General features: G+C 33.1%; 1 protein-coding gene across 1 annotated transcript in view; it reads right to left on the reverse strand.

Annotated features, from left to right (window-relative positions):
- side-IV (sidestep IV transmembrane protein) overlaps nt 1–14,074 on the reverse strand; it is a 298,443-nt gene that overhangs the window by 240,195 nt on the left and 44,174 nt on the right. Inside the window, exon 3 of the mRNA XM_085948535.1 lies at nt 5,878–6,086. Within this exon, the coding sequence (XP_085804661.1) occupies nt 5,878–6,086 (209 nt within the window). The remainder of the gene's footprint in view (nt 1–5,877; nt 6,087–14,074) is intronic.

Here is a 14,074-nt window from a genome sequence, read left to right on the forward strand (position 1 = left end):
TGATGAATTCTTAGCATAACATTTTTTTTTCTATAAAACTTGAAATCCATTTTATTTATATCAGTGGGTACAACCTCTGGTTTTGGTCGCATATTTTTTATAAAAATCTGTTTTAAAGTCTCGTATTTCATCTCATAGTCAAAATCCTATCCCCTCTCTGACACCCGACGAGACTTGAACCTGTAACCACTGGATTCGTGTCAATGTTCTTTTATAATTAAGCTACGTGCATCCTACTTAATTACGATGAATTTAACAAGCAGTTCTTACATGAGATGATTATCAAATTACTTTTATAATGCCTTATCTACTAACCTCCGTCCGGAAGGGGGGATATGCTCGTCGAAGGTCAAAATTGAGTTTTTATTGTATTTTCAAACCATGATCCTGGACACTCCTTAAACGTTGTAGATAATATATTGTGTTGTATTGTTTGAACATGTACCTAACCGATTTTTTTTTTATTTTTTTTTAAACGGTACATGTTCAAACACGCGCGTTAATATCATTTTACTCCCTACTTCAATTATAGTTTGTCAATTTATGGCTACGGCCGTATGTTGTAGCTTAACCATTGGGGAATGACAAAAGAAATGGCGTATTTCAAAAAAACACTACCTTATTCTTAGGTCAATAATTATTATAAAGCAATCATTTTTCATAAGATCTTTATCACACTTTAATGGTCAAAGACATAGCTTATAATAAGTATCTTTAGAATCATCTTTAAATGTGTTAATCTTGCCGATTTTTTGAATAATAAAATGCCTAATTCTTGTCAAATTTGGGATCACAGAGATTATCAATATAATTTTTTATCGTGAATATTTTACAAAAATTATCTCGTAATAAATTATACTAATGGTTTTATAAACGCGTTTAAAAATTAATAAATGTAAAAAATCTTAACACCACTGCACAGTTATGTACCGAAATATGACCATATTCTAAAACATTAGAGCGAGAGGTTTAAAAGAATACTATTTTATGTAACAAAAATACTTTATGCAGTCATCAAATGTTTAAAATAACTATAAAGGATAATAAGGCTTCAAAATTATATAAAAAGATTATCTATAACGTTTAAGGAGTGTCCAGGATAATGGTTTGAAAATACAATAAAAACTCAATTTTGACCTACGACGAGCACGTGGGCCGTTAAATAATGTAAATGGTCTGTAATGTCCCCTAAAAATATGCAATTTAAAATCCACATAATCATTATCCAAATCTAAATACTCGTAGGTAATCAATTTCGGGTAAAATTTTTTTATTACAAAATATTTAATCCTCTTTATTTCTAAAAAAACTTTCCGCATGCCAACTAGTAGTATGCGTGCCATATGTTAATGACCACTGCGAAAACCTATATCTTTAATTGATATTTTTATCGCGGAAAGTGCCCGTGAAGCCTACAAATTAAAAAATATTACTCTACACACAAATTTTTATTACAAAATTACATAATATTAGTTAAATATTAATACAATATTATGTTAGTGTAAAAGTTAATCGTATTGTACCTAATATTTTCACAGTAATCAAGATTATTTAACTCTTTGAGCTAATACCCCGTTCAAACATCCAGCGTGAGTTGATTTTGGTTTATTTAAACCACGTTATTTATGAATTAGTACCACCGAACAAATATATCCCTTGAATATAGACAAGTATAGTATATTACATGGAGGCGAACGTGAGATGGAAGCTAATTTTCCTCAGATGGGTTCATTTTCTCTTTGGCTGAACAAGCTCTGTTTACACGTCGTAATGTTTTAAAATGTGTAAGTGGAATTCTCGATCCTTGATTGCGCTATAGTAAATTGTGTGGAATTTGAATTTAATGTGAAATAATGTTTAATCATGAGAAAAACCTTTTTTGTTAAATAATCAATATCGTTTCTTTATTATATTATATACTAAAGCTGGTGTATGATGACCGATATGTCCGATTTGATTATGTAAATAAAATTGTGATGGCCTACCATTTGAAGACTTTGCTGACCATATTGGCGTACCTACTCCTATCTGTCATTTCATGACCGGCCATGGTGACTTCGCAGCCAAGCTGCATGATTTTCGTTTGATAGGACATGGGCCAGAATGCACATTCTGGCACGACCATCAAGTCGCTGATCACGTCCTCTGGGACTGACTGCCCGTTGATGGAATCCGACCGAGCGGAGCTGTTTGCCAGGGTCCGTTCACATACGGGCCTGACTTGATATCAACCAAAGCCAACTTTGAAGCATTTTTTATAATTTGCTGCATCATAATATGGAGGATGGAATAATTCCGATCCCTTCTTAAATTCATCACTTTCCACTCCTGACTCCTCTCTTTTGGCAGAGTGTTAGTACACGGGTACAGAGGAAACTTCATGTCATTAAAGATAAATGACGGCAGAGCAAGTCAAGATTTTTTTTATTTTCTAAAAATCTTTCTTTAAGCACTAAGGTGCATGGTTGCTACATCAGTACCGTGCAGCATCGCTTCGTTACAAGGAAGTGTGGCACAATTTTTTTTTCATTCGGACATGTTTATAGGGTCATGGAAGGCGGCAGGCTGCATATGCATGGCGGGTGGAGATGGGGCAACTCAAATCATTGTCATCTTACCCCTTGCATTTAAAAACATGCGGCGTCTTACTGCGGGCGTGAAGATCTCTTCATATATTTTTAGCTGTCCGTATGATTAGCTTCGTTTTTTGTTATGTATAATATTTTAAAGTCATTTAATTTTTGTACATTCTCTGTGCCTTTTTTCTACTCCGGCACTTTACATTAGAGTAAAATCAGTAAACTTAGTCATAGCTCACTTAACTCGTTTAGTGCTAACACCACGACTGGCGCGTTTGGAGTACTTGGCCATTCAATTTAATTAACGTGTTATTTAAATATAGTAATTAAAAGGTAATTAAAAGGTAAGCAGTGATTGTGTTGAGCGTGGTGACCTCAGTACTTGGGTAACTGCTCCTGAGACATTCCTAGTTATAAAAAAATGATGCTTCCAATCCAAACGTAGGGCCCCGTGATACGCCTGATTAAGAACGGGCGTGGTGCGGGACGAGTGTGGTTTGGTAGACCACTAACTTCAATGTCATCTTACCCATAAGTTTATTTTGTGGTCTCTAAACGTAATTCCAACATGCACTTTGCCAAGCCATGTTGTGCTATTCATGATTTTTACGCATCTTTTACATTTTCTGTCCACGTTTCACACACATAGATAATAATATAATTGTATGTTGACTATCGAACAACAGTCTTTCAAAGCTTATTAAGTTCAAAAAAGCTCGTTTGTATATACCTACATAATAATGTTATGTTGATCAGGTTTCGCGATCAATTACTCCGCAATAGCGACGTTAATGCGTGAAAATTATCGATTAAGTGGAGCGGTGTGACGGATATTTGCCGAGGCAGGGTCACGTGTGGCGTGTCTCTTTATAAAGGCATAACAGCGTTTGATGATGTATGATTACATATGCCTTGAAGCCACAGAGAGAAACATAATGACGGTAGGGGTTTCGAAGCAGGGTTCGGAACCCGAACTAAGCGCAAAGTCACTTTCGGACAAGTGTTAATCTTAACTTTTGGAACAAAATATCACCATAGCGTAATTAAAATAAGTTAAAACTGGTATAAAATATTTGATTCATATAATATAATTAGGATTGCGTATAATTTCATCCACTTACAGCATAGTTTCCTAAACTAGTCCCATTTCAAAAATAAGTGTTGCATATTGGTGTTGTGCTACCAATTATTTGTGTAATATCTTAAGCTCTATATTAATTTATTATCTCCTCAGCAGTCAATTAAGTAGGACGGCAGTGTATTTGTATACTCAAGTAGATAAGTGTTTGCTTAACAATAATACGAATGCGACCATTTTTTTTTTAGAATTTATTCATTAACAAATGGGAAAAAGGTGATAAAGCCGTTGTTGGTGACTTTCAACTTGCCCGTCTCCAAACCTTGATACTGAAAAAGTATCACGGAGTAAACTGAAAATATGTCAAATGGCGCTGGATGCGACCAAAGATCTGATAGCGAAAGTGGGATGCATCCACCAAAAGCAGATTCACATATTTTTTCTTTCACGATGTCCAATGGCGATTGGAGACCAGTTTGATTCCTGACCATCACACCAGTCAATTTTTGACTGGGCACGGTAGATTTGCTGCCAAGTTCTTTGAGTTTGGACTTGTTACACATGTCCATGTGGTGGAGAACTACAGAATCCTCTAGTACCTAATGTCCGAGAATGTGCTCCGAAATGAAAGAGATGCTCAAGTCAATACAACCAGGTAGTTGACGATCTGGTCTCCATAAAGGCTAACTAAAATACTTTTAAAATTGCGGCTTCATATTGCAAACGTGAAGATCTCTTCAGATAGTTTAGTATATCCATATTGCTTTACCTTTGTTTATAAAAATTATATGTAAATTAATTAGAATCATTTATTTTTGTTAATTCTCCTTTGTTCTATCTGTTCGTCAATACATGCTTCTGTCATTGGAGTCAACAATCCTTCCCAGATTCCACTATTCATACTTAAGGGTATTTAACTTTACTTAACAGTTGCATTATTGAATTATGTCTTTATCTTGATTAAATCTATTTCGAGATCTTCAATCTTGCCTATTGATCCATTGAGCTAAGTGATTTTGATATAGGTAATGTTTTTTTTTTTATAAAGTAATTATTTTATTAAAAAAATAATTTAAATGGTACCCGTGGCAACTATTGGCCGAATGACTTCATATGAAGCAATATGGGAAGTGACTTTAAGCGTTACTATGAAAAATTGTCAAATGGTCTTTTTATGATGTGTGTTGGATCCAGAGCACGGACTTCATAGGTTGTTGAGGATCAGGTATATCCACATCAGATTATATAGGTGATCATAATAATTCTTCGATTTAACAACTTATTGTACACACCTATTTATTATTCATACCCGGAAATTTGACCAAACAGTTATACCGGTGAATTTGTTGCCTGTACCAAATTTTCCGTTTACCGACTATTGAGATTATAGTCTGATTATCACCATTATTATAATTTTACTGATATTATTGCTAATCTAACAGTCCCTGGCTCCGGGATCAATACAAGTTGTTTAATAAGACGGTCTGGGAGCGGTGAGAGGCGCCCATTGAATATTGATGAGTCGCTATGCTCAAATCGGCGCTTACACCTCCTCTTTGCACCGTATCCCGCCCTGTTTACATGCTAATTCGATTCGCCGACGAAAGAACTCCGAGTATTAAATAAATTGATGAGATAATAAAATCTGGAAGCAGTTTGGAGAATGAAATAGAAGCAATAAATTTCGGATTAGTACTGAGTAATGTTTAGTGAGGCTTTATTGGAAAACGGATTTGAAAATAAATTACGCTTTCGGTTTCGCCCGTGCGTTTGAAAGAATAAATTAGGTTTTAATGGTATATTTTTTGAATTACCTATTGTTATTTGCCAGCGTATTGTATAAGAGTATATGAGTCGCCTAGATTCATAACTCACATATCTATGGTTTAATGTTAATACCCCGTATCTTAAAAATGACTTTTTGATGTACTATGTCTAGTTCTAGTACTATGACGATGTCTAGTTAACTGCCCGGTCAAATTTTATTACTTAGGGTCAAAAATGTTGTTTTTGAACGATCGAAACAATAAGAGTTTTGCTCGGTATACCCGAGAAGTAGCTCGTAATAAAAGTGAATAAATGTATGGAGAAAATCATATAGGTACTAAAATGTCAACGAATGTTTCCTCATTCCATCCGAGTTCTCGCTATATCCGTGATCGTAATAACCAAGTTCGACTGTATTTTAATATGGTCAAATTAGATGGTAAATGAACTCACTCAGAACTGTAAAGTTGACTTTGAGGTTTCTTGTTGGCGAGTTCCGGAAATCGACGCGACACCGATAGACGCCGGCGTCTGTGGCCCGGACCTCGTCTAGTAGAAGCTGCGCAGGTGCCGCAATCGCACGGAAGTATGCTCTGGAGCCGAAACCTCCTGGGGATGACCACAACTTCGCCTGGCTGAACTGACGACCTCGCACGTCGAAGCTGAAATGGAAATAAATTAATTTTGATTAATATTATATGTGTAAAACCTATATGTTTTATGTTACTATTTTTAAAATTCCACGTTTAGTGTTACTTTTTTTCTTTTGATTTGACCATGTCCGATTCTAATAAGATCATATCGTCTCTGTTCTGGCAGAATACATTAACTGGAGAATACTAGTTTTGAGTAATTTGACTTTGAAGTTTTTACAATGTTTGAAATGGTCTATCATGTGAGTTTATTAAGTAATCATAAAAAGGATGACTTTAAAATAAAGACTGTTTATTTATTAAGAAAGTGTCCAGACGGTAAAGTTTGAAATAAGGAACATTTTGGTGTAACTAAATCAATATGTAATTTTTTCGAATTAGTGTCTTCTGCCAGAACAGTGACGATAATATAGGTCTCCACAAAGTGGAGGTTTGTATAAAAAGATCTTTTTACGAGAAATGTATGTTAGCCACTTTCATAGCAAAATAAGACAGTTTTATTACCATTCTCTTACCCTTCTTTCACAATAAACGGTTTTGACCGTACGGAAAAAGTCAAACGGTAAAAATCCGAATCGGCAACAAGTTCACGTTTATTTCTCACTATACTGTTTATGCACGGTTTTTTAGGCACAAGCTCAGTTTTTTGTACTGTTTGGTTATAAGTTTTAATTTATAATGAATCGAATGACCGTACGATTTAAAATCGTCTAATATGATAGGACGCATTAGGTCACGTACACCACTGAGTCATCGGTAACCGTCCGGCCGGTGTGATTATAGTGACAATGGACGGCTGCTATACGGTGCCGTTTCGGTTTTTAACCGTCGCCGTGTAATGTGAATTACACTAAAAGAATGTCGCCGTTCGATTTTTTTTCGTACGGTCAAAACCGTATAATGCGTGCGTTACTATGATAATACATTTTGTTCCGTCCTGTGACGTTACGTCGGATTACCATACTAGTATACTGGAATAATTGTATTGTGGAACCATGGTTACGGAAAATGTGACTCGCACTTGTAAAGATTTTCTTTGTTATCGTTAAAACAGGCAATGTAGCAAACGATAACAATACAACTGCAAATCGCTTTTGCGTTAAACATGGTGCTATTGTAGACTGATTCGAGTATATAAGAAGGGGTCTAGGACGATTTGGCGCCGGGACAACTGGACGCCACGCAATTCTAAATTAAATAGACGTTAGGCACTTATAGTTACTCTAAAAAAAATATTTAATATTATTATTTATATTTAAATTATTATATTATGATTTAATAGTTGGCGTGAATGTAAATATGCACACGTAAATAATGATTTAATCATGAATATATATTCATAATAAGAGAAAAAGAGACGAAAAAAGAGTTTTTTATTTTATATGAAGCCTTAGGCACAGTTATTCTCAATCCGCAATAAAAAACATTATGTTAAGAGTAAAATGAATTAAAACTACTGAGTAGTAGATATAAACTGATTAAAATTCCTCGTCTACGTTCTGTATACTTGTTTACGACAGTGCGGCGTCCAATTGTCCTGGCGTCCAGTTGTCCCATTTCTTGACCATGTCTTATTTTAATAAGGTCATAATTGAAAGTGTCTATATAAAAAGGGTCCAATATGTTGAAACAAAAATGTTCAGGAGAGATGAAAAACAATTTCAATGTTTTATGTGTATATTTTGAAAGATACCCATTGGCAAAATTATATACACGTAAAAGAGGCCACAATAAAAACATAAAAAATAAATCAAAGTAAAAGTATCAAATTGTACATCGCCTATTAGAGACCCCTCTTCCACGTTAGCCAACTTTTTCGAATGATAAGAAGTGTGGCGATATTATGAAAATTAAATTCCCTACACTGTGTATACAGTTATATAGGCCCTTTAAATGCAATAAAATCACCTTTAATACCAATGTATTATATCTTCAATTATTATTGTTTTTAAGAGAAATGCATGTTAGCCACTTGCTCAACCTATTAGGTCCATACTTTGACTCAAACACAATTTGAAAAACAATGTATTTGCCAGACCCATGATTCAAAACTGGCACCCACGATACTATAAGCTGACGCCTTAGCCATTTACACATCGTGGGGTTTACGTGTAATTAAAGAGAACCAACAAAATACATAAATACTTTGTTAACGTGGTGTTAATTAAATCACAAAATACTTTTTTTATGTTTATTTTTGCAACTGTTAAATGCATGAAAGCTTTTTGAATAAATAAATATAATAAATACATAAACAATGCTTTTCTTTCTGTAAATGCTTCAATTAACAAGTATAAGCTTTGTAAAAGGCTTCTAATAATACGAAGAAAAGTTGGGGGTTTGAGTAGATATTATAAAAATAACAGATGAAAATCAGAAATATAATATAGAATTGTAGATACAATGTTTAAGAATATTTTAACAGCTGAAAGAGGTTTCATTACAAACAAACATTAATTAAAATATCTCCATTATCATCTTTCTGATGAAGATTCGTTTGATGTTTCAAATAATAGAAAAGTGCATGCTTTCACAAACAAACAAGAAAAATACTTTATAGCGAAATTCTTTTGAATATTGTGATATTTTTATTTAAGAAAAACTGCGGCTAGATCAATAGTAGTTTTTGGTTAAAAAAAAGACTTCATTTTCAAAGAGTATTTTGATAATAGAAAAAAAAATCAGTGCCATCTGCCAACGTTATTGCACCCAATAATACTATTTAGCTAAAAATAATATCATAAGTAAAGCAATATTCACAATAAACTATTTTTTTTTATTAAATGAAGAATTCACTAGATTTTAGAATGTTTAATTATTTAAACACATCAGAAAATATATAGCAACAAATTTTTTTTTCTTACAAACTCTCTGCAGTGCTTTCTAAATTGCGTTATATTTTGGCAGTCGGCTTTTGTATTATAAATCAAAGTATTAATATTAAAATTCTAATGGATTTAAGTTTTGTACTATTCTATTTGAGTTGTTTTTTTTGCAACCCGTGTTTCGGCTTCCGGCATCTTCAGGCACTATGTGCACTCGCCAAAAGGTAAATATACACTGACCTTAGGTGAATACATCCATATGTTAGCCATTTGCTCAACCTATTGGGTCCATACTCTAAATTGAAAAACAATATGTGTATTTGCGGATATATATATATTACGGATTCGAACCTGGGACTCACGACATTATAGGCCAACGTTTAAGTCGCTAGGCCATCGTGGGCGTAAAAATTGAATAAATAATGCGTAATGGCATTAAGGATGTGCTAGAAAATTTCATAAACCGGTTCGCTCGAGCAGGTGCGAGCCCTAAGTAGGAAATATTAAAGCAAGCCAATTCAAATAATATGCTCTGTTGTTGTAGACTAGAGTTGGTTTAGCATATAGCTGAGAAGAGCAAAGTATGCCCGCACTCGAGGCGGACAATGAGACTTAATGCCCGCCTCTTTGTGAACAAACAAACGGCAAAGAAGTGCAGCGCGCCAACAATGACGACGATGCAAGGGGAACCCCAAAGCCGTCTTGCCTTTCTCCTGTGGGAATCTCAATCACTAGCTAGTTTCAGTCAGTTTCGTGAAGCTCGCTTTCAGGGATGTTTAAATAGTGGTTGACTTTTATAATCAAGGTTTTTTACGGAATCAAAGAAAGCTTTGTTAAGATATCGCTTTTGTCATATTTAAAAACATCTAAAAATTCTGATATAGTATGGTACATTTATTATTTGAATATTATAAAAGTATTGGTTTTCTTATAAACAAGAGATTTATAAGTAATAGTGAAACGTTGCAATTTACTGACTATAAACTAACTATATATTTGCCAAACCAATTAAGACCTACACTTCGTAACATTGAAAACAATTTTATCCATTTTATTTTTATCAATAAAAAAGTAATTGTGGCAAGTTGGGATTAAGCAATTTTATATGGTAACTTCAAAAAAATATGACAATAGGTATTCTCTGCTCCAGATGGTAGAAATCAAAACTTCACTATCTCCGCTTGCCCAGAGAATCAAGGTCACGTTTACCTTGTGTGTAAAATTCCTTCTAATAATACTATAAATATATCAGATGGAATAAACTGTTGTAACAGTGCATCCATGTCCTGATTCACTCCATGTCATTTGTTCCCTTATAACTATGTCAAGCTAATAAAGTATTGCTGACGCCTCAGAGTAAAAATATAAAGAGAGTGGCTATTGTTCAGCAAAATGAAGCCGTGGTTCTCGCGTGTAACGCACAGTAGAACATCAATTTTATTATTATTAACTTAACTATGAAATGTTGCTTCTTATCTCGGCTAACAAATTTAAATACAACATAGTTAAACATATTTCTACTAAAGTAACTAAAAATTATTTTTTATTTAATAAAAAAACAATAAATTTCAGCCACACGTGCTCGCAGTTTTTAAATGAATGTATTCATTCAAATCAATATTTTCCGGCGATGTTTCCAAAAAATATTTAATTCAGCCGTAGAAATTCTATCGTACTCTAACGCATATTGCGGAGATATAAGCGTGCCGAATGGTTTCTCATTCGCAAGTGTGGTTCTTTTTTGTTCAGGCCTTGGCTGACGCATTTTTGGCAAGTTGAAGATGACATTCTAAATATTCTAACCCGATAAATAACTCGTTTTTGGAAGAAACATCCCCAACGCTCTTTTGGCTTAGTAACTTGATATAAACTTTAAGTCGATCCCCTGTAAAGCCATATCTAAACGCAGTAAGTTGATGCCGCATTCAGGTAGCAATATTTTATATTTTGATATTGCAAAATACATTGCTTGAAATAAATAATATCTTAGATTATAAAATTTACAGCGCAGCAAAAATAATCAGATAGAGAGTTATGTGTCTGACATGAAATATTATTTATTATATCTTCTCCCACTTCAACGTTTATTCGTTTATAACTGTATAAACAATGAGGGTAAGTTATCTTTGATGATTTCGAAAACAAAGCAGCGGGCAATAAATTTCAAAGTATTTTATGTCTGTGCAGCAAAAAATAACACGAAATTATGTTGTAAGTACGTAAAAAGAATCCGATAAAAACTACCCCTGCCTAAGTCAAAACAAACACGAGGCGTCGAAAAGATTTTTTGCACTTACCCGCTTATCTCGGAGCGTACATGTTTCTTTAAAATGCTGGAAAACCCTGCGAGGGCATAAATTCAAACAGATTTTTCCAATTGGTTTTTATTTCTATGACTAGACGAGAAGTTGTTTTGCATGCTTATTTTATTATGGTCTGCTTCACCATAATAAGTGTCAGATTTAGTCTACTTTTTGTAAAAAACACTAGAAATGACTTCTTTATTACATTATAATTTTTGTTGCAGACCATTGTCTATTATTAAGAGTTTTTCGAAGTTTTCAAAGTTATTTTTCCATCTTTATGGATGGTCTGTTAAAAAAATGAAAAGCGGATCATTCATGCAATATGATTTGTGGTAGTCTAATTTAATGTGTTCTTTTAATTGTCTTTGCGATCTGACTCAAAAAGTATCAAAGTAGATATTCATATAGAGTGAATTAACAACTATATCTGTTTCATAATATAACATACGTAAAGTATGTATAGCGTAGGAAATACACACATAATGGGAAGTGCATTACCTTCTAGGTGTGATTGTAAGAAGGAACAATTCCTGAGAATTAATATAAAATAACTTTAAATACCCATGTGCTTAAAGTATGCTATCTTAAATAATTACGCCTGTATTACCTATACCGCGTGTTCAATATTTGTAAATATTTGGTAAAATTCAAGGTTCTCTGTATCTTTTTAATTTGTCTATCATTCTCAATTACCTGTCATAGATTGTTTTATATACTTATTATTTTGTACACTAAATAGGCCACGAAGCCCAATTAAGTAGTGTTGTGAAACAGTAGTGAAGTTAGTAGTAGAAGTGAAACAGCCAAATAAATACGCCGGGTTTAACGGAAACACATAAATTAATATAATGTGACTAGGAATGCCAATCCCGGGATCCCGAGATCCCGTACTATTTTCGATACCTATGAATCCCGGGATTGGTAAACATAATCCTGAAACTTTCGGGATTGAGTTTTTTATCAATTTTATGGAGAATAAAATAATAACGAAAATATAACAGAAAAAATACGTTTAATAACTTACAAATACATAAGAAATAAACTGAGTTTGAATGAAGTTTGATTTATTACCCATGTGTTTTTTTTCACATAAATTAATAAAAATGAGAAAGATTAGAAAAAACAATGCTTTGCACTTTTAACAAAGTGATTCCACCATGTTTTTTAATGCATTTGTCATTTTTTTTAATTTTAATTGACCTTGTATTTGTTATCTTTTTATAAATAAATAAAATTGTTTTACTTTCACATTATTATTTATACATTATTATAACAATATTATTTAATCCAATAAACCTATGTATTTTTAAGATTGAACGTACACAATATTAACAATAAATGTCTTAAATAGTATAAATTATACTAAATTTATTTTTGACCAATTTTATCAACGTTATTTGTATATATAGAAATTTTATATTAACTATTGAAAAAATGCCAATCCCGGGACCAGTCCCAGGATCCCGGGATCGTCAAATCGTAATCCCGAAATTTCGAGATCAAGATTTTGGCTCGGGATTGGATTCATTAATTGTGACATCACTGGAAATCAAACCATTGGATCACGAGAGCCGCCATCCCTCACATTATAAGTCCATAAACGAAAATTGCCGCGAAAGTCTTGGTATAAGACCTCATGCATTTCTATAATATTAATAATGTATTCTGTGATATGATGAGATTTATCCCAGAATCGAATTAGCATGAAGCAGTTTTAGGAACATTTATAACATATTAAAAATATATAATATTATATACATATATTATTATGACATCCAAATCATATTTAACAAAATATACGCGTGCCAGTGCTAACATATACAAGGGGGGACATGCTCGTCGAAGGACAAAATTGAGTTTTTATTGTATTTTCAAACCATGATCCTGGACACTCCTTAAACGTTGTAGATAATTTATTTATATAATTTTGAAGCCTTATTATCCTTTATAGTTATTTTAAACATTTTATGACTGCATAAAGTATTTTTGTTACATAAAATAGTATTCTTTTAAACCTCTCGCTCTAATGTTTTAGAACAAAGTCATATTTCGGTACATAACTGTGCAGTGGTGTTAAGATTTTTTACATTTATTAATTTTTAAACGCATTTATAAAACCATTAGTATAATTTATTACGAGATAATTTTTAAAAGGTTTAAAAGAATACTATTTTATGTAATAAAATACTTTATGCAGTCATCAAATGTTTAAAATAAATATAAAGGATAATAAGGCTTCAAAATTATATAAATAGATTATATACAACATTTATGGAATGTCCAGGATCATGCTCTGAAAAATCCAAAAAAGCTCCATTTTAACCTACGCCGCGCACGTGGGCTTTACCTGGACTCATAACGGTGATGTTCAATAACGAAATAACTTTGAAGACATTCAAAAATAAATGACTTTGTAAAATTACCCCCTTTTGAAACATAATCCGGAAATAAAACTCGAACCCTTTAAAAAAAAGTTAAATGATCCTCCGAAGCAGTCACGTTTCACAAAATATATATTCAAATATACACTTCTTGCTCCTGAACTATCAATATGAATGTCAAAGTGATTTATTACCGTAGACATTCCCCGAACGAAATTGCATAAGGCAAAACTCAAAGCGCATACAAAATGCATTTTTTTTATTACGTGCTAACTTAATAGCGAAGGTAAAATACGAGGGAGATGGGGGTAAGACGTCACGCGGCGCAAAAAAAAGAAAAAGGGGTGGTTGAGGTATCCATTTGTATTCATGAGTCCTTGTTCAAAAATAAAACATCAGGTGTGCAAAAAAAGTAATGCTCCGAGAAAACATGAACGAGTATAATGTAAGTCACTTTTTTTTGAGACTATTGTGTTTGACAGTTA

This window comes from Rhyacophila brunnea, unplaced genomic scaffold (assembly GCF_057557595.1).
Source record: "Rhyacophila brunnea isolate RB1 unplaced genomic scaffold, BYU_Rbru_1.0 scaffold_20, whole genome shotgun sequence".
In the NCBI taxonomy this organism is placed as follows: domain Eukaryota; kingdom Metazoa; phylum Arthropoda; class Insecta; order Trichoptera; family Rhyacophilidae; genus Rhyacophila; species Rhyacophila brunnea.